Source organism: Macaca mulatta, chromosome 18, assembly GCF_049350105.2.
Source record: "Macaca mulatta isolate MMU2019108-1 chromosome 18, T2T-MMU8v2.0, whole genome shotgun sequence".
NCBI lineage: Eukaryota > Metazoa > Chordata > Mammalia > Primates > Cercopithecidae > Macaca > Macaca mulatta.
This window is the reverse complement of record NC_133423.1, coordinates 38,708,156-38,733,990: the sequence shown is the minus strand read 5'-3', so window position 1 is coordinate 38,733,990 and position 25,835 is coordinate 38,708,156. Positions and strand designations below refer to the sequence as shown.

Sequence of the window (25,835 nt, the reverse complement as noted above, 5' to 3'; positions counted from 1 at the left end):
GCCTCACTCACTAATCCACATGCCTGATGACTATATTGCTTTTTCATTTCAACCATATTTCAACCATTTCAATCAGTCCATACCAGGAAACTGATTATTATATAAAATATTCATTTGGTTTCAATGGTGTAGAAGATGGATTGAGAATTTAGACTGGGAAGGTGACTGATCAGGTCTCAAGCAGAAGGTGAAAAGATTAAAGTTATGTCTCATAGCCCCATGAAAGAACAGGGATGCAGACCAGAAAATCAAGAAAGAAGCCATTTATGCTTGGTGAGCTATGAGTACTTAAGGAAAAAGCACTGCTTGGTGAGCTTGTAGGGACCCAGGTTTTACCAGTGCACAGGCTTGAAATATTGAACACCGAATCTACACAAATACGAATATCATATAGAGATGGAGTTATGCACAACCAAGAACATGGTGTCTGCCTTCCAACAAAGGATGTTTTCATGGAAATCTTGGTTTTAAAACATTTATTCTCCTTTACTAAAGGGCAGTTTTGAGACCACAGTTGCCTAATTAGTTGTTAATAAATCTCTCCTGGGAAATTTCCCTTATACTCTTTTCTTTAATTGCCCTTTCAGGGAAAGGAAAGAAAAATATTTAAGGCCCTAGAGTGTCCCAGTCAAATCCTGCTGACAATGAACTCTGGGAGGCTGTTTAAATTCTTTGCCTCTACTAGAATTTTATTGAAATTAACTCTACCTTGATCTCCAGGGACCTCAGTATTCTCCCCAACGAAATAAAAGGAAGGTCATTTGATGAGCTCCAGGAACCCTTGAGGTTCTGGCATTCTAAATTTCTGTGATTCTGTGAATAGTACTTGAGAAAAGGTAATCATCTGAGGTTTAAACACTCCGTGTGGTCTTTGAGTTGAGACAGTGTCTTCGATTCCTTTTGTGATGCTCATCATGTCTTATACATTTGTTCAACACTCAGTACATTTGGAATGTATAACTCTTGCCTGGGCACTAGAGAAAATCAATTATTATAATGAACTTTCTAATGAGTTTGATTGATGGTACTTTTTAGTCATGTCCATGTCCTTTTGTAACAATAGGAGTGTGGCTGATGCAGTATGATACACATAGGGCAATACACCTAAGTGTTTGGAATTCTGGAAAGAAAATACACCATAAGAACATTTCCATCATGATAACCGTAGGCTATGCCTAGGAATTCATTTCTCTGCATGTCAAACTGACAAAAAATTTGTGATGAAGTACATGTTATGGAATTATGTACAACAGTCTGGTATATTCTAAAAGAATCTTTACTTTTATGTTTCTTAGAACAGAACATGCACTGGCCCTACTTGAATTTTCTACATAATAAGCTATGCCAATGCCTTTCACTTTTTATTGTAGATACCTACGTTAGAGTGAATTGATTTTCAAAATATGTTAAACATGCATTGCATGTGTTTAATTGCGTGTTAGATTATAAATTTTCAGAAGTAGCTGAGTTTCTTGAACATGTTTTTAAAACGAAAAATTTAAAATAAAATAAATAGGTTTTATGATTAAGGGAGTCTAGGTCAAAAATAAGTAAAAGATACGTGAAAAAAATATGTACAGACAAATGTTCATTTTTAAGATGCAGTTGTTGTGTTAAACATGGGAAGGGATAAGAGCTAGCTTCTGGAAGGTACTAAGAGGAACAGCTTTGTAACAATAAAGCTATTAGAAATTCAGGTTTATTCAGAACATTGCAAGCATTCTTGAAGGGCATACAAACATAATTCAGGCAACACAATTCAAAGTACGTGGTTGGGAGATACCTTCTCAAGGTTTATGCCTCTTTTTAAAGCTTTTAAACTTTGTGAATTCTTTTTTAAACTTTATGCCTTCACTTAAATAATAGCCTAAAATATCAACATGAATTTCACATGCTGGGTTATCTGGAAGACGATTTGATAGGAACTCCCTGCCAAGGATTTTAGTGGCTGACTTCCTGTTTGGGTTTACAATTAACAGGGCATCAGGAACACCATGGTTATAGTCAGAAGTCTAAAAAAAAAAAAAAAAAAAAATGGTGTGTGGGTGTGTGAGTTGAGGTAAACCATTCACATCCAGTGAAGACCACCTGACATTACAGTCCCTGTATGAATGAGGTCATGCCTATTGTTGAGTTAGAAAATCTTCACAGAATTAGAAAAAACTACTTGAAATTTCACATGGAACCAAAAAACCCCTACAGCCAAGACAATCCTAAGCAAAAAGAACAAAGCTGAAAGCGTCACGCTACCTGACTTCAAACTATATACTACAAGGCTACAGTCACCAAATCAGCATGGTACTGGTACCAAAACAGAGATATAGACCAATGGAACAGAACAGTGGCCTCAGAAATACCACCACACACCTACAACCATCTGATCTTTGACAAACCTGACAAAAACAAGAAATGAGGAAAAGATTTCCTATTTAATAAACGGAGTTGGGAAAACTGGCTAGCCATATGCAGAAAACTGAAACCTGAACCCTCCTTACACCTTATACAAAAATTAACTCAAGATGGATTAAAGACTTAAATGTAAGATCTAAAACCATACAAACCCTAGAAGAAAACATAGGCAATACCATTCAGGACACAGGCTTGGGCAAAGACTTCATGACTAAAACACCAAAAGCAATAGCAACGAAAGCCAAAATTGACAAATGGGATCTAATTAAACTAAAGAGCTTCTTCATGGCAAAAGAAACTATCATCAGAATAAACACGCAACATACAGAATGGGAGAAAATGTTTGCAATCTATCCATCTGACAAAGCATAATATCCAGAATCTACAAAGAACTTAAACAAATTTACATGAAGAAAACACAAAACCCCTTCAAAAAGTGGGCAAAAGATATGAACAGGCACTTCTCAAAAGGAGACATTTATGCATCCAACAAATGTGAAAAAAAGCTCATCATCACTGGTCATTAGAGAAATACAAATCAAAACCACCACGAGATACCATCTCACACCAGTTAGAATGGTGATCATTAAAAAGTCAGGAAACAACAGATCCTGGAAAGGATGTGAAGAAATAGGAATGCTTTTACACTGTTGGTGGGAGCGTAAATTAGTTCAACCATTGTGGAAGACAGTGTGGTGATTCTTCAAGGATCTAGAATTAGAAATAACATTTGACCCAGCAATCCCATTATTGGGTATATATTCAACGGATTATAAATCATTCTACTATAAAGACATAAGCACACATATGTTTATTGTGGCACTATTCACAATAGCAAAGACTTGGAACCAACCCAAATGTCCATCAATGACAGACTGGATAAAGAAAATGTGGCACATATATACCATGGAATACTATGCAGCCATAAAAGATGATGAGTTCATGTCCTTTGCAGGGACATGGATGACGCTGGAAACCATCATTCTCAGCAAGCTAACACAAGAACAGAAAATCAAACACCGCATGTTCTCACTCATAAATGGGAGTTGAACAATGAGAACACATGGACATAGGGAGGAGAACATTGCACACTGGGCCTGTCGGGGGCAGGGGGTTAGGAGAGGGATAGCATTAGGACAGCTATCTAATATAGATGATGGGTTGATGGGTGCAACAAACCACCATGGCACATGTATACCTATGTAACAAACCTGTACATTCTGCACATGTACTCCAGAACTTAAAATATAATTTTAAAAAAGGGGGAGGCAGGATAAAAGTATTAAATTTATATTAGTAAAGAAATAGTAAAATTATGATTATCAGAGGCTGTGAGGTGAGAGGATTGAGGAGATGTTGGACAAATGGTACAAAATTTCAGTTAGAAAGGAGGAATAAGTTCAAGAGATTCATTGTATATTGTGGTGATTAGAGTTAGTAACTATATATTGTATACTTAGAAATTGCTAAGATTTGATTGAAAGTGTTCTCAACACAAAAAATAAGTATGTGAGGTAATGCATATGTTAAATAGCTTGATTTAGCCATTCCATAATGTATATACATGTATCAAAACATTATGTTTTACACCATAAAAATATACTATTTTTCCTTGTTGATTAAAAATAAAGAAAACAAGTTGTTGAATAAATGAAAAAAAGAAGGAAAATGTTCATAATGAAAACTGGGCATATATGACAAACCCAAAATGATTGTAACATAGCAACAGTATCATATGGCAATTTTGCTTTAGCCCAACAATCTCATTTATCATATTAAATTAATGATTATAATCCAAATTGTACTATTTTCATAGGGCCTTTCTGTTTAACTTTAAAGGTGTTTTTGTTTTATAGCATAGCATAAGAACTATAAGGTATGATGCTTACAGCAAATTTTATGTTTGTATATATTTTAAAAATATTGGAATACAGTATTTTAAGTCAATGCTGGAGTTGATTATTTTGCTTTTCCCTTTAAATTACAAGTCAGTTATGAGAAACAACGACAAAAAAAGGAGTTTTATCCCCAGATTCATAGTCCTTGAACTAGATTTCATGTTCATTTATATTGCTTCCTCAAAAAGCCCATGTAAATTGGATGGGCTAGGTCAACAAACTTCATCAACAAACTTCAAATGATCATCCTTCATTTGCTCCATGGAGTTAGACAGATGTTGGTGCGAACTCTTATACTGCCTGCCCATTTCTAAATGTGCGAACTTAGGCAAGTTTTTTACTTTTTCTTTATTTTGGCACCCCCATGTGTGAACCGAGAATACAAATACTTAGCAGAATTGTTTTGAAAATGTTAATATATGATATTATAATAAAATGATTAGTATTAAAAATAGCCCTCATTCGATAACTATAATTGGCACCAAATGAGCTTCCTTGACATTTCACAGGCTCTGTACTGTGATGAACCACAGTCCAGAGCTCCCAGGCAACTTTTCACAGCGTGAATAGCCCTCTTTGAAAAAGTTACTAAGTATCAGCCACTTTAAATACATAATCTCATTTAATCCTAACAAATTGCTAGTATCATTCCTATTTTACAGATGAAAAACAGGCCAAGACAGGTTTACTTGACAAGAAATTGCACAGATCTGAATGCAGACTGGACTTGCTGTGATATCCCAAATTCTCCCTCACCATGTTATTTTGTCCAAAATGAAACTAAAATACTTGGCATAGATCTACACTTTTGTAGGCACTCAGAAGTATCATTTCCACTCTTAAGAAAACAATTCATGTTTCATTTCGCTTCTCATCAGATGTAACACACACAGAATATCACCCTCTTATGTTATCATAAGATTTATATCACTCGAATTGCAGACTTTTGTTCCCTAAAGTTCAAGAGTGAAAAGTATGAATATGAAGAAATTTCATGTCAGGTCATGGTATGGGAAAAGATGCTTATGTCAAGATTTATCATTTCTAGTGACCAGCACCTAGCAGATTGCTAGTTTATTAGATTTATTTATTATTTTCATTGTTTCCTTCCCAATGAACAGATGACTCCTATTTATCTGATTGTAGAGTAACCTCTGAGCTTCATTAGCTAGAATTTTGTTTTCTAAAGTGTAGTCCAAACAACTTTTTCTTGGCACAATATAGGACTCCATTAGAACCATCAAGACTAAAATGTCATCTCTCTTGATAGAAGAGAACTGGGGCCACTGCCTTTTCATGGCTTTCTGTAATGCCTTTTCTGCTGACCTCTTGGTTACAATGCTAAGAAAGACACAACCCTTAGTTATGTGAGATGTACTAGCTGATTCAATAAGCCTTTATAAAAGCTTTATTTTTGGCTATAGGTACGAGGTTGTATTAGTGCTACAAGCTAAGCAGAATTTATAAAGCAAATTTCAGTTCCCTCCAAAAAGGTAGCTCTTATGTATAATAGACAGAAATATCATCTATTAGATACTCAGCAGTGCCTCAAATGATTTTCATGAGCAATGGAATGTCTTTTATTGACAAAAGCCATACAGATTAGAACAGAATTACATCTTTTTTGTTCCAAAATAGAATTAAAAATGATAGTCTATCAGGTTAGCCATGATGGATTTTATTTTATTCTAACGTCTTATGCTCATTTGTAGACTAGATCAATCAGCTCTTCTAACTCCACAAATCTTCCTTCGTTCTGCTATGCAGCTTAGGGCTTATTTAGGTGGTTTAGCACAGGGCTTTCCGGCCCTAAGCAGAGACTGGCACCAAATAAGCTTGCCTGACACTTTATGAGGTGTGATGAACAGTCCAGAGCTCCAAGGTAACTTTTCACAGCATGATTTGGAATCTACTTGCAATTACATGTGGCTAGTGAAGCTGCATCTGGAGAAGCCTAATCAGAATTTGTCTTCCATTTAGCAGAAATAAAACGAGCCCACTCTTTGTGTCAGAATTCATCTTTACACTATAGAATGAGCAATAACCTAAAATCAATGCCAATCTCCTGGATATGGTGTATATACTTGAGAACGTGTTCTGCAGAATGTTTTCTACATTACTTTCATCACTGTGTTTTCTATTTCAGGGCCCACTCTTCCTAAGACCCATGTGAAAACAGCCTCCCTTGGGTTGGCTGGAAAAGCAAGATCCCCTTTGCTTCCTGTGTCTGTGCCAACAGCCCCTGAAGTGTCTGAGGAGAGCCACAAACCAACAGAGGATTCAGTCAATGTAAGGATATCTTTAAAATTCATGCTTCATCAAGGGACAGATTGACTGGAGCTGTGTAATAGGATCTAAACCAATGAGTACTGTCCATTCACCCCAGGCCACGCCAGGGCATTGTTGTTCTTATTGTTGTTTGTCCTTCTGTTTTCCTGCACTTAAATATGAAGAGGAAATAAAAGCTATGAAAAAAAATTATGTCAGAGACATTGTTATGTAAAAATTTGATTCCTAAGGACAGTCTTAGAAATACGACCAGATAGCTACATAATGTGTGGTTTTACACCCATATATATATAATATATATACATATACACATGGATATGTGTGTGTGTGTGTGTTTCTTTTCAATAGGAAGAAATACCTTACCATTCTTGGAAATAAATAAGACTATATAACTCTTCTTCTTCTTCTTCTTCTTCTTCTTCTTCTTCTTCTTCTTCTTCTTCTTCTTCTTCTTCTTCTTCTTTTTTTCTTTTTTTTTTTTAAGAGACTGCCATGTTCCCCAGGCTGGAGTGTAGTGGCTATTCACAGGCACAATCGTAGTGCACTACAGCCCTGAACTTCTTAGCTCGAGCAGTTCTCCTGCCTCAATTTCCCAAATAGCTAAGACTACAGGTGCACATTGCTATACCAACTTATACAGTTATTCTCTAGAACTAAAAAATATGGTGACAAAAAACTATATTATGAGGGTTTTTTTGAAATTGTATATGTTACTTCTGAGATCATAAAATACCCAAAAGTATAGATTTGTGAAGAAGAAAATATAAAATAAAAAATTGAAGGAGTTTAAGTAATACCAAAAGGAAATGACATATTTAGAAAATAAGAAGGGAAAGTTTATTGAAAGACAGAAAAAGTTTTACTGAGGAAACAAGCTAAAAAGGGTTCCAGTTAGAAAACTCAGAAGGGACATCAATGGAGAAGGGGAAAAAAATCAGAATTTTAAGAAAAAACATTTATCCCAAAAATGCACTATAAAGGAAATTCAAAAAGATGTTGCCTAAAGGCAACTATTTATAGTACACTTTAGTTGTTTCTGAATATAATTCAGAGAAAACATTTAAAAGAAGCCTAAGGAATTAACATATCAGATATCTTGAAAAATCAGGGCACTAGAAGAGAAAAAAGATGAAAAGAGCAGATTAAAATTCTATTGTGTTATTACATTTGGATCTTTTTTAAGCATAAATTATGAAATGAGAATAATCTGCCACCCTTCCAACTAGCTTCTGTTTTTTTCATGCATAAATGTAGTCTTCTGCAAAATTTGCAAATAATATATTGAAAAATAAATGTATAACAATATCAAGGAATAAGTAGGTCACATTTAATCAGTCCTCTGTAAGCAATGCAACTACCAGGTTTTAATAAAATTATACTTTCTTTTGATAGCTGGTTGTTGTTAAAAACAAAGAATCATTCCATTTGAGTGAAGAACAATACATTTTTCTTGACTTAAGTTTTTTCAAGACTACAAACAATAAAATATTTTAACTACATAGAGACCAAGGAAGCTGACTATGTGGATATGTCTGTGAATGTTTTGGCAGATGAGTGTTATATACTTAACATACTTTTCAAAGATTCAAATTTATAAGACTCCAATGTACTTTTGTCAGAATATAGCTGTTTACTTCAATATCTGTTTAGGATCAAGGTTTGTGGCCACATCTCAAATAAAATCAAACTTCTAAGTTTACATGAAGTATCTCATCTCGTAAGGAATAATGTCAGGTAGGCCCATTTTTACATTAAAGGTTGACTCTAAAGAATGGCAGCCAAAGTTATACTATTAAAAGCAGTAAGAAACACATATTAAAGGAAATACAGAAACAGGGCAAATAATCTAGACCAGCATTTGCCTATGAAAATATAATGTGTAATTTTAAATTGACTAGAAGTTACATTAAAAGATGCAAAAATAAACAGATGAAGTTAATACCTTTTATCTAACCCAGTATTTCCAAAATATTATGATCTCAACATGCAATAAATATTTAAAATTGTCAGTAATATATTTTACTTTTTTTGCAGTAACTGTTCCAAAACTGGTGCATATTTTTTCATGTAAAAGACATTTCAATTTAGGCACATTTTAAGAATATAATAGTTACATGTAGCTGGTGGTTGCTGTATTGTACAATGACATCTAGACACTTTGAGAACAACAGCCAGACAAGGAAAACAACATTTTGGAAATGAGTTACCTAGTAATCCCCTTACTTCAACTTCTCTCATACATATATACACAAACACACAGACACACAGAGACACACACACACACACACCCCTATATGTAGTATGTATATAAACAGGCTTTTAGCCAAATTGGAAACTTTTCAGTCCCCTATTAAGCCCTGAAGACTGGGTAATGTATGCCCAAATCATTCACAGACATGCTGAGATTTCTATAGGAAGCTCATACATTAATACGATACATTTTGAGCTGCTTTTTCAGTGGCTGGAGTAGCTTTGTGCCTACCTCCCACCCATGCACATTCTATCAATGCTCTCTTGAGATCAAGGGTGTTTGTTTGGCAAGATTAGATATACATCTCTGACCATGGTACAGAGGAATGTGTTTTGGCCTATGCAGAGCTAGAAATCATGGCTCAGGCCTGATTGGTTCAATCATTTAATCAATGGAATGTGCTAGCCAAGAATAATAAGTAGAACATCTGTATAAGTCAAAACAAATAATATGTTCAAGAAAGGAAAAAAAGAAAACTAACATTTATTGAACACTTACCACTGGGCAGCTGGTAAGTGCCTCTGACTTGTTGAATCCTCCTAACTCCTCAAAAGGCAAACTTGTTGTTCTTATTTCACAAGTAAGGAGACAAATTCAAATAAAATGTGCAAGTATATAAAAGGACTGGGGTTCAGATCAGTGTCATATCTTGTTTCCCCATCTGGCTAACTGTCAAAACTACCTGGGAATTTTTCCTTTAATAAGGATGTCTAGGTTCTTCCCATACCTTCTGAAGCAGAATTCCTAAGCCTAGTGACCTGGTATTTGTGATAACTAATAAATCTATTACTTATTGACATGATAACAGTGACTTGCAGTGAGTGATTTTACAGAGCGAATTAGTCACAGTTCACTAGGCATTCTGCAGTTCAACCTCTTCTTTTATCCACCATTTAAATTGTCCCAAAAAGGATTGACTCTGATTTGGGGCATGAATTTTGTTTCCACACACAAACTAAAGTCATAATCCCCAGAAGTTTCACTGGTCAAGGCAAAGCCCATTGAGTTCTCACATACAAAAAAAAAAAAAAAAAAAAGTATCTATATCATGATACAGAGAAAAAATATTCTGTTCATATCTTTTTTTATTATTATTATTTCTAACACCATTGGAAGGTATTAATAAGATAACAATGCATTTTAAGTAATATTGATATATTTGAAACATCTCTTATTTACCATGTAGTTATTTTTATAAATACATTCATCATGGCTTATATAAATATAACTCAATAAAAATAACACTTCTAATGATTGGCATATATTTTTAACTTCAAATTACATGGTGGAAGCACATTCATTCTTCATTCTTTTTTTTTTTTCTTTTTTTTTAATTATTATTATACTTTAAGTTCTAGAGTACATGTGCATAATGTGCAGGTTTGTTACTTATGTATACTTGTGCCATGTTGGTGTGCTGCACCCATCAACTCATCAGCACCCATCAACTCGTCATTTACATCAGGTTTAACTCCGAGTGCAATCCCTCCCCACTCCCCCATCCCCATGATAGGCCCTGGTGTGTGATGTTCCCCTTCCCGAGTCCAAGCGATCTCATTGTTCAGTTCCCACCTATGAGTGAGAACATGCGGTGTTTGGTTTCCTGTTCTTGCGATAGTTTGCTGAGAATGATGGTTTCCAGCTGCATACATGTCCCTACAAAGGACACAAACTCATCCTTTTTTATGGCTGCATAGTATTCCATGGTGTATATGTGCCACATTTTCTTAATCCAATCTGTCACTGATGGACATTTGGGTTGATTCCAAGTCTTTGCTATTGTGAATAGTGCCGCAATAAACATACATGTGCATGTGTCTTTATAGCAGCATGATTTATAATCCTTTGGGTATATACCCAGTAATGGTATGGCTGGGTCATATGGTACTTCTAGTTCTAGATCCTTGAGGAATCACCATACTGTTCTCCATAATGGTTGAACTAGATTACAATCCTACCAACAGTGTAAAAGTGTTCCTGTTTCTCCACATCCTCTCCAGTACCTGTTGTTTCCTGACTTTTTAATGATTGCCCTTCTAACTGGTGTGAGATGGTATCTCATTGTGGTTTTGATTTGCATTTCTCTGATGGCCAGTGATGATGAGCATTTTTTCATGTGTCTGTTGGCTGTATGAATGTCTTCTTTTGAGAAATGTCTGTTCATATCCTTTGCCCACTTTTTGATGGGATTGGTTGTTTTTTTCTTGTAAATTTCTTTGAGTTCTTTGTAGGTTCTGGATATTAGCCCTTTGTCAGATGAGTAGATTGCAAAAATTTTCTCCCATTCTGTAGGTTGCCTGTTCACTCTGATGGTAGTTTCTTTTGCTGTGCAGAAGCTCTTTAGTTTAATTAGATCCCATTTGTCAATTTTGGCTTTTGTTGCCGTTGCTTTTGGTGTATTAAACATGAAGTCCTTGCCCATGCCTATGTCCTGAATGGTATTACCTAGGTTTTCTTCTAGGGTTTTTATGGTATTAGGTCTAACATTTAAGTCTCTAATCCACCTTGAATTAATTTTCGTATAAGGAGTAAGGAAAGAATCCAGTTTCAGCTTTCTACTTATGGCTAGCCAATTTTCCCAGCACCATTTATTAAATAGGAAATCCTTTCCCCATTTCTTGTTTTTGTCAGCTTTGTCAAAGATCAGATGGCTGTAGATGTGTAGTATTATTTCTGAGGACTCTGTTCTGTTCCCTTGGTCTATATCTCTGTTTTAGTACCAGTGCCATGTTGTTTTGGTTACTGTAGCCTTGTAGTATAGTTTGAAGTCAGGTAGCATGATGCCTCCAGCTTTGTTCTTTTGACTTAGGATTGTCTTGGCAATGCAGGCTCTTTTTTGGTTCCATATGAACCTTAAAGCAATTTTTTCCAATTCTGTGCAGAAACTCATTGGTAGCTTGATGGGGATGGCACTGAATCTATAAATTACCCTGGGCAGTATGGCCATTTCCACGATATTGATTCTTCCTATCCATGAGCATGGTATGTTCTTCCATTTGTTTGTGTCCTCTTTTATTTCACTGAGCAGTGGTTTGTAGTTCTCCTTGAAGAGGTCCTTCACATCCCTTGTAAGTTGGATTCCTAGGTATTTTATTCTATTTGAAGCAATTGTGAATGGAAGTTCATTCATGATTTGGCTCTCTGTTTGTCTGTTACTGGTGTATAAGAATGCTTGGGATTTTTGCACATTAATTTTGTATCCTGAGACTTTGCTGAAGTTTCTTATCAGCTTAAGGAGATTTTGGGCTGAGACCTTGGGGTTTTCTAAATACACAATCATGTCATCTGCAAATAGGGACAATTTGACTTCTTCTTTTCCTAACTGAATACCCTTTATTTCCTTCTCTTGCCTGATTGCCCTAGCCAGGACTTCCAACCCTATGTTGAATAGGAGTGGTGAGAGAGGGCATCCCTGTCTTGTGCCAGTTTTCAAAGGGAATTTTTCCAGTTTTTGCCCATTCAGTATGATATTGGCTGTGGGTTTGTCATAAATAGCTCTTATGATTTTGAGATACGTTCCATCAATACCGGATTTATTGAGCGTTTTTAGGATGAAGGGCTGATGAATTTTGTCAAAAGCCTTTTCTGCATCTATTGAGATAATCATGTGGTTTTTGTCTTTGGTTCTGTTTATATGCTGGATTACGTTTATTTATTTGCGTATGTTGAACCAGCCTTGCATCTCAGGGATGAAGCCCACTTGATCATGGTGGATAAGCTTTGTGATGTGCAGCTGGATCTGGTTTGCCAGTATTTTATTGAGGATTTTTGCATCGATGTTCGTCTGGAGTATTGGTCTAAAATTCTCTTTTTTTGTTGTGTCTCTGCCAGCCTTTGGTATCAGGATGATGTTGGTCTCATAAAATGAGTTAGGGAGGATTCCCTCTTTTTCTATTGATTGGCATAGTTTCAGAAGGAACGGTACCAGCTCCTCCTTGTACCTCTGGTAGAATTCAGCTGTGAATCCATCTGGTCCTGGACTTTTTTTGATTGGTAGGCTATTAATTATTGCCTCAATTTCAGAGCCTGCTATTGGTCTATTCAGGGATTCAGCTTCTTTCTGGTTTAGTCTTAGGAGAGTGTAAGTGTCCAGAATATTATCCATTTCTTCTAGATTTTCTAGTTTATTTGTGTAGAGGTGTTTATAGTATTCTCTGATGATAGTTTGTATTTCTGTGGGGTCCGTGGTGATATCACCTTTATCATTTTTTATTGCGTCTATTTCATTCTTCTCTCTTTTCTTCTTTATTAGTCTTGCTAGCAGTCTATAAATTTTGTTGATCTTTTCAAAAAACCAACTCCTGGATTCATTGATTTTTTGGAGGGTTTTTTGTGTCTCTATCTCCTTCAGTTCTGCTCTGATCTTAGTTATTTCTTGCCTTCTGCTAGCTTTTGAATATGTTTGCTCTTGCTTCTCTAGTTCTTTTAATGGTGATGTTAGAGTGTCAATTTTAGATCTTTCCAGCTTTCTCTTGTGGGCATTTAGTTCTCTAAATTTCCCTCTACAGACTGCTTTAAGTGTGTCCCAGAGATTCTGGTATGTTGTATGTTTGTTCTCATTGGTTTCAAAGAACATCTTTATTTCTGCCTTCATTTTGTTATGTACCCAGTAGTCATTCAGGAGCAGGTTATTCAGTTTCCATGTAATTGAGTGGTTTTGATTGAGTTTCTTAGTCCTGAGTTCTAGTTTGATTGCACTGTGTTCTGAGAGACAGTTTGTTATAATTTCTGTTCTTGTACATTTGCTGAGGATGCTTTACTTCCAATTATGTGGTCAATTTTGGAATAAGTGTGATGTGGTGCTGAGAAGAATGTATATTCTGTTGATTTGGGGTAGAGAGTTCTGTAGATGTCTATTAGGTCTGCTTGCTGCAGAGCTGAGTTCAATTCCTGCATAGCCTTGTTAACTTTCTGTCTCATTGATCTGTCTAATGTTGACAGTGGGGTGTTGAAGTCTCCCATTATTATTGTATGGGAGTCTAAGTCTCTTTGTAAGTCTCTAAGGACTTGCTTTATGAATTTGGGTACTCCTGTATTGGGTGCATATATATTTTGGATAGTTAGCTCTTCCTGTTGAATTGATCCCTTTACCATTATGTAATGGCCTTCTTTGTCTCTTTTGATTTTTGATGGTTTAAAGTCTGTTTTATCAGAGGCTAGTATTGCAACCCTGCTTTATTTTGTTCTCCATTTGCTTGGTAGATCTTCCTCTATCCCTTTATTTTGAACCTATGTATGTCTCTGCATGTGAGATGGGTCTCCTGAATACAGCAAACTGATTAGTCTTGACTCTTTATCCAGTTTGCCAGTCTGTGTCTTTTAATTGGACCATTTAGTCCATTTCCATTTAAGATTAATATTGTTATGTGTGAACTTGATCCTGCCATTATGATATTAACTGGTTATTTTGCTCGTTAGTTGATGCAGTTTCTTCCTAGCCTCGATGGTGTTTACATTTTGGTATGTTTTTGCAATGGTTAGTACCGGTTGTTCCTTTCCATGTTTAGTGCTTCCATCAGTGTCCCTTGTAAGGCAGGCCTGGTGGTGACAAAATCTCTCAGCATTTGCTTATCTGTAAAGGATTTTATTTCTCCTTCACTTATGAAACTTAGTTTGGCTGGATATGAAATTCTGGGTTGAAAATTCTTTTCTTTAAGAATGTTGAATATTGGCCCCCACTCTCTTCTGGCTTGGAGAGTTTCTGCTGAGAGATCTGCTGTTAGTCTGGTGGGCTTCCCTTTGTGGGTAACCCGACCTTTCTCTCTGGCTGCCCTTAAGATTTTTTCCTTCATTTCAACTTTGGTGAATCTGGTAATTATGTGTCTTGGAGTTGCTCTTCTCGAGGAGTATCTTTGTGGCGTTCTCTGTATTTCCTGAATTTGAATGTTGGCCTGCCCTACTAGGTTGGGGAAGTTCTCCTGGATGATATCCTGTAGAGTGTTTTCCAACTTGGTTCCATTTTCCCCCTCACTTTCAGGCACCCTAATCAGACGTAGATTTGGTGTTTTTACATAATCCCATACTTCTTGCAGGCTTTATTCATTTCTTTTTCTTCTTTTTTCTTTAGATTTCTCTTCTCGCTTCATTTCATTCATTTGATCTTCAATCGCTGATACTCTTTCTTCCAGTTGATCGAGTCGGTTACTGAAGCTTGTGCATTTGTCACGTATTTCTCGTGTCATGGTTTTCACCTCTGTCAGTTCGTTTATGGCCTTCTCTGCATTAATTATTCTAGTTATCAATTCTTCCACTCTTTTTTCAAGATTTTTAGTTTCTTTGCGCTGGGTATGTAATTCCTCCTTTAGCTCTGTGAAGTTTGATGGACTGAAGCCTTCTTCTCTGATCTCATCAAAATCATTCTCTGTCCAGCTTTGATCCATTGCTGGCGATGAGCTGCGTTCCTTTGCAGGGGGAGATTCGCTCTTATTTTTTGAATTTCCAGCTTTTCTGCCCTGCTTTTTCCCCATCTTTGTGGTTTTATCTGCCTCTGCTCTTTGATGATGGTGATGTACTGATGGGGTTTTGGTGTGGGTGTCCTTCCTGTTTGTTAGTTTTCCTTCTATCAATCAGGACCCTCAGCTGTAGGTCTGTTGGAGATTGCTTGATGTCCACTCCAGACCCTGTTTGCCTGGGTATCAGCAGCAGAGGCTGCAGAATATAGAATATTGCTGAACAGCGAGTGTACCTGTCTGATTCTTCTCTGTTCATATCTTGATGGGTCATCTAGTAAGAGAAACAGGAACTGATGTATTGAATATCCACCATATGCCAGACCCCATCATAGTCACTAAACATGTCACAGGAGGCTCAGAATAGCCTATGAAATAGATGTCATTATCATTTTATAGATGAAGAACACTATGTATCAGAGAGGTGCACTCACTTGTCTAAGACCACACAGCTAATAATTGGGAGAACTTAATTTGAAACCAAGTCTTTTTGACTCTGAAATATCTTCCTTGTCACAGATGGAGATGGAGTGAGTGAGAAAATATGCAATCTCTTACTATCTCTTTTTTATTACCAGCATCTTCATTCAATGAATATATTCCTAGGACAGCCCTGGCTGTGGTCTCCTAGGTCAGACTTGAGAAAACTAAGTGCCCCAACTAGCTGTGGCCCCAGGCTTCATAAAACAAATGGATCAATATTTGGTAGTAACTCTTGGCTCTCATTCTCTTTATAGGTGTATGAACAGGATGATCTGAGTGAACAAATGGCAAGTTTGGAAGGACTCATGAAGCAGCTTAATGCCATCACAGGCTCAGCCTTTTAACATGTATTTCTGAATGGATGAGGTGAATTTTCCAGGAACTTTGCAGCATACCAATTACCCATAAACAGCACACCTGTGTCCAAGAACTCTAACCAGTGTACAGGTCACCCATCAGGACCACTCAATTAAGGAAGATCCTAAAGCAGTTCAGAAGGAATAAGTATTCCTTCTTTCATAGGCATCAGGAATTGTCAAATGATGACTATGAGGTCCCTAAACAAAAGCAAAGATGCATTTTCACTGCAACGTCAAAGTTTAAGCTGCTAGAATAGTCCTGGGCCTTTGCCACTGCAGTGACCACACTGTCATAACTAATGCCTATGTTTTCCTTTGTCAAGGCCTGTTGTTTAATGTGTAGGTCTAGTCTTACAAAATGCAAGTGCATTATTTAAGCCTGTACCATGCCATGGCAAACCAGTGCAAGCTCACTATTTTGTTTTCAACTTTAACATACAAAGCACCCATGGGAATCTCTCATGCCATAGCACCAAAGGATTGGATGTTTTCCTTACAGCACAAAAAGTAAAGAGTAAACAAACAAAAGGCAGAGAATGCTTATGTTTGTAACTCAGTCATTCATCTTGCATAAGTGGTGGATATTAGTGAGGGGCTAAAAATTCACCTATTTTGGCAAGTATTTGTAAATCCACCCTTGGTTAATATGTATGTTTGGAGTCCAGGAACATAAAAATCTGCAACTAGTGGCATTTTGCCAGCAGCAGTACATTTCTGGAAAGAGGATATAATATACAGTCTTCTCAGACACATGGTAATTATATGCTTAAGCTTGTAATAGGACACTTTTCAATTTGGGTGGCTTTTGTGCCATACCACACTGTGATGCAATTTCAAAGCTTCACCAAGGCCATCTTCCTTAGGAGTTTGGCCAGAAGAATGCCCCCACCCCTTCACCCCATCCCTCCCTGAGTTCTCCTTGGCAACTAGCATTGGGTGAAATGGCCAGCTCCACATGTCATATGGTGCACTGGCCAATGTCGCCTGTCTTCTACTCCCATAGAAATGGCAGATTCCCGGAGAGCAGGCCCCGAGGAAGAGAAGGAATATAAAAGGTAACTTCTAACAGTACCTTCTCTTAAAGAATGCCAACTCTGCCTACAGACAGGGTCAGTGTTGGGAAGCATTGGCCACCAGACCCTTTTGTTAAGGAAATCTTTTACACCACACCTGTGTCAGAGTCAGGAGAGAGCAGAGGGGTAGGTGCCACCTGACACTTCTGACGCATAAATCCAGCAGATACTTTTCAAAGCAGCATCTTAAACTGTGGACTACGGTTTTAAACTTCTATTGCCATGTTTATCTACAGCTTGGAACTAGCTAAAATTAAGAACATTTTGTGTGCAGCCTTTTAGTTTCTGAATTTTCAGCTGCATTTGTAGTTAATCCCTGTTTATGTAGCTGAATGGCCAAAAGGGAGCTAGTTTGCATATTTATCAGTTAGGTGACTTGAAAACCCAATGGGAGAGTTTCAGCTGAATTATTCCTTTCAGCTCTACCTTTGATTTCAAGCTTGAGTAGGTCATAATTTTAAAAGAGCATGGAAGGGATAGAATCTTTACAACCAATAGCTCCTTTTATTAGGTGGGTAATTATATATGAATCCCTGAATAAAATATTTTGAGCAAAATGGCACTGTAACAGAAGTAATAATTCAGATTATTTTTTTACAGTTTTATGTCGGGAAGAAAATCTGATGTCAAAGAGAGGGCTGTTCAAATGGTTCATTAGAAAGTCTGGTCCATTTGCGAATTTGTTCCTTCAACAAGAGTGCTCATTCAATTTACTCAGATTTTTCTGGAAGTCTTTCTGAAGAGCTATGTGATGTTATTCTATGGGACAGATTACTCTTATTTAACATCTGGGCACTTAGTTAGACAACCTTCTACTGACCTGGAATAAAGTGTTTCCTAACATAATATTGAATGATTCTGAAATAATCCATTACTTCAAAAAAGAAAATATTCATTGGGCTAGCCCAACTTTCTCTAGGCCCTAAGAATTACTACCTCCCCTTTCTAATTCTAGCAAATATGGAACATTCTCTTTAGGTACTTGACCCCCATGAAGGTAATCCTGAGTGCTCAGCTTGGAATAGGTTGCACATCTCAGATTTTAGGGATTGAGTCACACCTTCAATATGTAGAATATAGTTGATCAATCAAAAAAAAACCTATCATTTTCACAAATTTCTAGATCCTTCTAGTCAAAAATAATTATTTAGGAAATAAAATTTTTAAAAATCCATTTAAAATATATGTTATTTGTCTTCAGTGGAAGTTATATTTCTGCTGCATGCTCTTGAAACTTTCTTCATTAAATAAATACAATGGTTTATGTTACTAACTGGCAATGCCAATAATAGCACCATGCATTTAATCTATAATACAATCAATTTAAACATCCTCAAAAAACTGCAGTATCATTTACCTGGTAGTATTAATATACAATGATGTCACCACAACTTTTGTATAACTCTGTTCCCTTTACCCTCAAATGATTCATATATATATACAATTTCCTGCCAAAGTTTTCAGATAACTTATCAATTTCCCAGTCTACTGATCTCTTGACAAGAAGAAACCTGTGAATACTGCAAACTAGCCTCTGACTTCCTCCTACTGAGTCTAGTTCATGGTATCCAGGACTCTTTATGCTCATAAATCTGATTCCCATTGGGTGATACCTGACAGCCAACCAGCAGCTCTACCACCAGAACTCATTTCTCCCTGAAAAAGAAGAAAATCATATTTGACAGAGCATTCTCTGGTCTGCCCTGTAATGTGCTGAAATGTCAGGCAAGATCCTCTTCTTTAAAAAAAAAATGGTATTTTTCTTTATATTTCACCCTAATAAGAAAGCTATTTTCTTTCCTCTGCAGAAATTTCTGCATTTGTGAAACTTAGAAAAATTTGGATAGTTCAAATGTATAAAGAATATTTGGATTATGCTCTAGCAAAAAGTTAAATGTTTCGTACTGAATTATAGCCAATAAGAAACCAGTCATACTTGCCTCTTCGAATAACAGAGATACAAGCTTCGAGAATATTTAAATAATGAAACTTTACATTTGGGAATTATAAAATGCATACTCAATTGAACAGTCTGAAAAAAATACCAAGTCAGTGATATAAGTGGAGATTTATTAAGGATTCCTGTTGAGTATATTCTTAGTTTCTTCAAAATAAGGATTATTCAAAATTAGGTGTGTATGTTCAGTCTCCTGCCTTGGTTCCAGCTACACAAGGAGAGCCATCCTGTGCTAGTGTGATGTTTCAGACAACATTCTGAAACTAAAAAGTTTGGCACTTATTGGCTTTTCCAATAAAGAATCTCTTAAGTACAGGTATTTCTGGAAGCTGTTGGTGTCTGTGCTTGAAGATGATTGCTGATACTTATCCACCCTTTGGGTACTTCTGTTGACTTTGTTTAAATAATCATCTTATGGTTGTCTCCAAATGTAATATGGTATCTCAGATACAGCAGCTGGACTGTAATTACAACCAAAGGTTACCTCTAAAGATAACATCTTACCATTTTAGATAAAATTGTGTCCCAGAATTCTTATGGTTTTGGAATGTCCATTTCTAGTCAATGAAAAAAGGAAAAATGGAAAAATTGTCTAATTTCAGATGTGTTTAAAGAAAACAAAATCATCTGAACTTTAAAATAGATGTGGAGCAGGGTTACCTTCCCTTTCACTCAGTTTACTTCATGCAACCACAGGCAGTCCTGTAGGCCAGCGGTTACTATCCTAGCCTGCTCATAACTATTTACAATACAGAGCCCACAACTTCCTGGAGATGCAGAAGTCTACACTCAAGTCTACACCCTCTCTCTTTTTGTAAATCACATTCAAAGCAACATTTTACCCATAATTTGCATTTCTCTGGTGACTTTCAGAAATCACTTTAGTATTGTATAGAAAAGCTTTTGAGTCCAGTGTTTAAAATTAAATTGAATACTTTGGAAAATCATAGATAGGTGTTTTGTATGATATTCCATTCCAATGCAAAATATGTGTACCCATGCCTCAATGTATCTTGCTATCTAAATACCTGTTGCCAAAAGGAATCTATTTGGGGGAAAAAAATGCCTATTTCCTGGTCAGTAAGGTTATGTAAAAGACAAAATACCACACCCATATCAGCAAATGAATATTACTACTGATCTGGAGTCTTTGTTGCCACTATTGCAAACGTTCACCTGGCAGACTTCCAGTTGCACTCTCTGAAGGACTTTTTTCTCTTGCTCTCACTAGAGAGCCTTTATACATTGTCATCCTATGATTTTTGTTGGTAGAAGAGCAAGAGCAAAACTCTGCAAGATTTAATAAACACAGAGGCATGGGCCAAGGGATCTCACTGTGTGCCGAACGTGTATTTTCAGATGCAAGAAAGGAATGTTGGAGAGGAGGAGAAATGCTGTTTTTTATTATTGTAGGGTAAATCTGACAATTCTGAACTTTGTGAATTGTCAGCTTGTTTGGGGGAAGGGTGGGTGGGTATGGGATGTACTTTTTATAAGTAATATTTAATTTATTATTTAGAGTGGCTTCTTTTTGGATAATTTATGATAAAAAGGGAGATCTGGTTGGGATCTAGATACGGCTGTTAAAGCTGTGGTGTTCCATATCTCAGAGGGACCACTTTGGAAATGAATTGTCCATTGCTGAGTATGAAGAGATGTCTAGTCCAGGCAAAGCCTTCACTGAAGTTCCATCATCACCACCTTCTCCCTTTTTAGGGTCATTCAAAGAAGATAACACCAAACCTAAATAATTCTGAAAGCATTTTGCAGATCAGTGCTACTCATTCAAAGGGCTTTGCAACTCAAACAGATTGTTAGTATGCTAGTGATAAGTTTATTTGGTAGAAATGGGTATACTACAGCTTTAACTAGCCTTAGTGAGAAAAGAAATTTTTTGTTGTTGCAAAACACCTTTTTTAACAAAAAGGTATTTTGAGCCTACAAAAAGTTTCTTTAAACTGTCAAATTCTAGCATTGTTAACCAAATTAGACTAGTGATTGCAATATTTAAGTGTAAATCTTGTTCTACGAGAAAGGAAACTTGCTTACAGTTTAAAACAATGACTGTTTCTACACATGATCTTGTATACTACTACACAAGGAAAAGGGGGTTTTGTAATCACTGTAGAACAGTCTCATATTCATTTTTTATAGAAATGTTATTCCAATGGTGCATTTTTTGTTTAATAAATAAAGTTTTGATACAAAGTTCTTTCTTCATGTTATTTATAGTAAATGCTGTACCACACACAACCACAACCTTGCCTGTTTGTATCCTTAGGATTCATTCTCTTAGTCCATTGGTGTTGCTGTAAAGGAATACCTGAGCTGAGTAACTTAATAAAGAGAAGAGGTTTAATTAGCTCATGGTTCTGCAGGCTGTACAAGAAGCATGGTGCCAGCATCTGTTCCTGATGAGGCCTCAGGAGGCTTTCACTTATGGTGGAAAGGAAAGGGAAATCCACATGTGCAGACATTGCATGGCAAGAGAGGAAGCAAGAGAGAGAAGCAGGAGGTGCCAGACTCTTTTAAGCAACCAGTTCCCTTTGGAACTAATAGAATAAGAACTAACTCATTACCATGTGGATTGCACCATGCCATTCATGAGGAATTTACCTCCACGACCCAGAGCCCTCCCATTAGGCCCCACCTTCAACACTGGGGATCAAATTTCACCATGAAATCTGGAGGAGTCAGATATCAAAACCATAGCATAAATATTACCTTTTATTAAAAGCTGTGGTAGGAGCTATCAGTTCTCTGCCTCATCCTCAAGTAAGTTATAATAATAATTCTCAGTAAGTTATTATTTTAAAGCAAATAGACCCTTATGCCATTTTCATGTACACTCCCAGTGTGCTTTCACTCCAGTCCATACCACGTCTCTTTAGAGAGTTTCCCCAGACTGCTAGAACCTGTCTTTGCCTACATGCATGGGAGAACTGGAAATGTCTGATTAGACCTTTCAAATAGTACCCCCTTTCAAATAGTACCCCCTTTGCCCTGATGACAACAATTTTGAATTGTAACCCAATTTATCTCCAGAGTACCCCTGTAGGGTTGAGCCAAAGTGACTATGGGCCTATTTCTTCACGATAGTGCACTGTAATAGTGTACCCTTGCTTGGATTGCCTCCCTTCTCTTTTGTCTTGCCCCCTTCCCCTAATGGTTTCTCCTGGGAGCACTTCACAGTAAATCACTTTCATACAAATCTTCATGACAAGGTCTGTTTCTAGGGAATTCACTCAAGGCAAGATCCTTCTAGCTGTGATCCAATTTCAACATGCAAACAACAAATGAATAAAATACTCTCTTCATCATCCAGATATTTCATTCTCATAGTGTCAGCAGCAGAATATGGAGGTCACATATGTGTTGAACATTATATAGGTACAAATATTGAAAGATTAAATTTGGCATGTGTATTAGGGTCCTCTAGAGAGACAGAACCAATAGTGTGTGTGTATATATATGTGTATACACACATATATACTATTGGTATATATATATATATTTCATTTTGCACTATATATATAGTGCATATATATGCATATGCTTATATGTATATCGGTTTGCACTATATATAGTGCATATATGCATATACACTATAGTGCAAACTGAAATATACATGTACCAATAGTATATATGTGTGTATACATATATATGCATATATATATATATATGCATGCAACACTGGATATATATACATATGCATATATATATATATATATATATATATAGATAGATATATGAGTGCAAAACTGGAACCCAGAAAGATTGACATTGTCTCTCTTTCATAGAAATTTTCATTGTTGATTACTGATTTGTTTCATTTATGTTGACATGTTTTAAAGGCATATGTATAATTCTTTTTCTTAAATTTCTTATATGTTTTTCCAATAAATATAATTCTTAAAAGTTTTCCCTAATCTCCATCCTATCATTTCTTTTCATGTATGTAATACATATATATGAAGTAATATATAATATATATTATTTTCTTTAAATATATATATATTTATATATGCTCATATATATAAGACTTTATTAAGTATTAACCTACAGGATCACAAGGTCTCATAATAGGCTGTCTGCAAGCTTGAGGAGTAAAGAGAGCCAGTCCAAGTCTCAAAACTGAAGAACCTGGAGTCCAGTGTTCAAGGACAGGAAGTGTCCAGCACCGGAGAAAGATGTAGGCTAGGAGGCTAGGCCAGTTCTCTTCTTTTCACGTTTGTTTTTCTTCCTGCTTTATATTCACTGGAAGCTGATTAGATTGTGCCCACCAGATTAAGGGTAGATCTGCCTTCCTTAGCTCACTGACTCAGATGTTAATCTCTTTTGGCAACACCCACACAGACACATCCAGGATTAATACTTTGTACCCTTCCATCCAATCAAGTTGACTCTCAGTATTAACTATCACAGCCAGCATGTAATCTATTCTTTAAGAGAAAGTCACATATTGATAAAAGTTTTATTAACTCTTTTGGGAAAGCAGAAAACTACTCAGTAAGTTATTATTTTAAAGCAATGCAGCACAGATGACAAGACAGGTAGAAATTTTGAAGTTCATCTAGCTCTTCCCATTTTCTTCAATTCATTATCCTCCCATATAGAAGGGAAAAATGTATTTAAAGATCTTAAAAGATGTGGATAGATTCCAACCCCTGTTCAGTTTCAGTGGGAATGTAAACTTGTGGCAGTCACTGTGGAAAACAGTATGACAGTTCCTTAAAAAATTAAACATAGATTACCACAGACTCCAATAATTCCACTTTTGCTCATATGCCCAAAAGAATTGAAAGCAGAGACTCAAACAGATATTCAACCACCTATGTTCATAAGAGCATTATTTACAATAGCCAAAAGATGGAAGCAACAAAATTGTCCATAGACAAATTAGTTGATAAACCAAATGTGGCATAATCATACTATGGAATATTCTTTAGCCTTATAAGGAAATACTGTCATACGCAACAGCATGGATAAACCTTGGAGACATTATGCTTAGCAAAATAAGACAGTCACAAAAAGACAAATACTACATGATTCGATTTATATGAGGAATCTAGAAAAGTCAAATTCACAGAGATGGAAAAGAGAATGGTGGTTATCAGGGACCAGGGGTTGGGAGCAAGAGTAATCGTTCAATGCATATATCATTTCAGTTTTGGAAGATGAATAAAGTTCTAGAGATGGATGGTGGTAATCATAGCATAAAAATATGAATGTACATCATTGCTACTGAAGTGTACACTTAAAAATGTTTAAAATTGTAAATTTTACATTTTGTATATTTTACCACAATTTTTAAAAATCTCCATATAAGAATATTCCAGCACCATCTTCTATAAATATTGATATTTCCTCTGGTTTCAGAACTATAAATATGTAACAGCAAACATATTAAAGGGGAGTGATATGCAAGAAATAGAAGCAGCACATATACCACAGTCTACTTTATGTCAGATATATATTATACTATCATATTCAATTTATGTAATCAACCTAGAAAGGAATGTTGTGCTGTCACAAAAGGCTATCAGATAATTATCTGCATGAGAAACTGGCTATTTGAAAAACAATATTGGATAAATTTCCGTAGTCTGGCCTAGTGAGAAGAAGGTTAAGAGAGAAACGTAACTACTCTCTTCATTGCAAATATTTTATGGGAAGGATTTTAGAGAGAATAAGATTCTCTCTTACCTCAAATACTCTATGATGTTATAATGAATATATAGATAGGAAGAGGTATTAATATGCATGTAGGTGAACCTAGTAGGTCTAAAAGAAAATGGTGAATCAAAGAGGCCTACCCAAAACTGGAACTCAGAAAGATTCCCATTGTCTCTCTTTCACAGAAATTTTCATTATTGATTACTGATTTGTTTCATTTATGTTGACATGTTTTAAAGGCATATGTATAATTCTTTTTCTTAATTTTCTTGTATGTTTTTCCAATAAATACAATTCTTAAAAATTTCCCCTAATCTCCATCCTATCATTTCTTTTCATATATGTAATACATATATATGAAGTAATACATAATATGTAAATATTTTCTTTAAACATTTTTTGCATTTTCTCAGTTTGAGCATCCAAATTATGGCTTCGACTTTTTGTAAAGTTAAATATGTCTTTTACTGCTCCCAATAATGATTTCAATTCTCCTATTGTATTTTTATTTGCAATTCTTCCTTCTCTTACCCATTCTTTTCATTTCATAATGTTGTCTTTTTTTGCCTATGTTATTACTTATTTATTAACTTCCAGTTTTGTTTCATGGAGATAATATTTCTTTATAAGTATAAAAAATGTCAAATAGTTTTCTATGAAAGAATCTCCTGGTTTTATAAAATAATTATTTTCTAAACCTACTGTGACTCATTACCTTAGCCTACTATGTTTATTTCAGTTTGAAGTATTTTAATCTATTCATTTACTTGCCAATGAAAGAAGGTCTCTTCAGATCAATGAGTGCCAAGCCCCTGTGCAACTGGATTGCCTTCGGCCCATTATACCACCCCTATGTTCTGTGACTTCTGATTCATAGCCAGACAGCCACTTACACACAGATCCCGGAAAGTTTCCGGTATCTCACTGGCTTTCATCTAGTATAACTCTGCTGAACCTACAGAAGGTCTTTCCTTTGCTCTCCGTGTTGTTC

The 25,835-nt window shown here is 36.0% G+C and overlaps 1 protein-coding gene across 2 annotated transcripts in view; it reads left to right on the top strand.

The window, feature by feature from the left end:
* The window catches only part of DCC (DCC netrin 1 receptor), a 1,210,743-nt gene extending 1,190,995 nt beyond the window's left edge, over positions 1–19,748 (top strand). For both annotated transcript variants that reach the window (XM_028837901.2, XM_028837898.2), the window contains exons 28-29: positions 6,454–6,596; positions 16,034–19,748. In XM_028837901.2, the coding sequence (XP_028693734.2) occupies positions 6,454–6,596; positions 16,034–16,123 (233 nt within the window). In that variant the 3' untranslated portion in view covers positions 16,124–19,748. The remainder of the gene's footprint in view (positions 1–6,453; positions 6,597–16,033) is intronic.
* Positions 19,749–25,835: the final 6,087 nt, after the last annotated feature.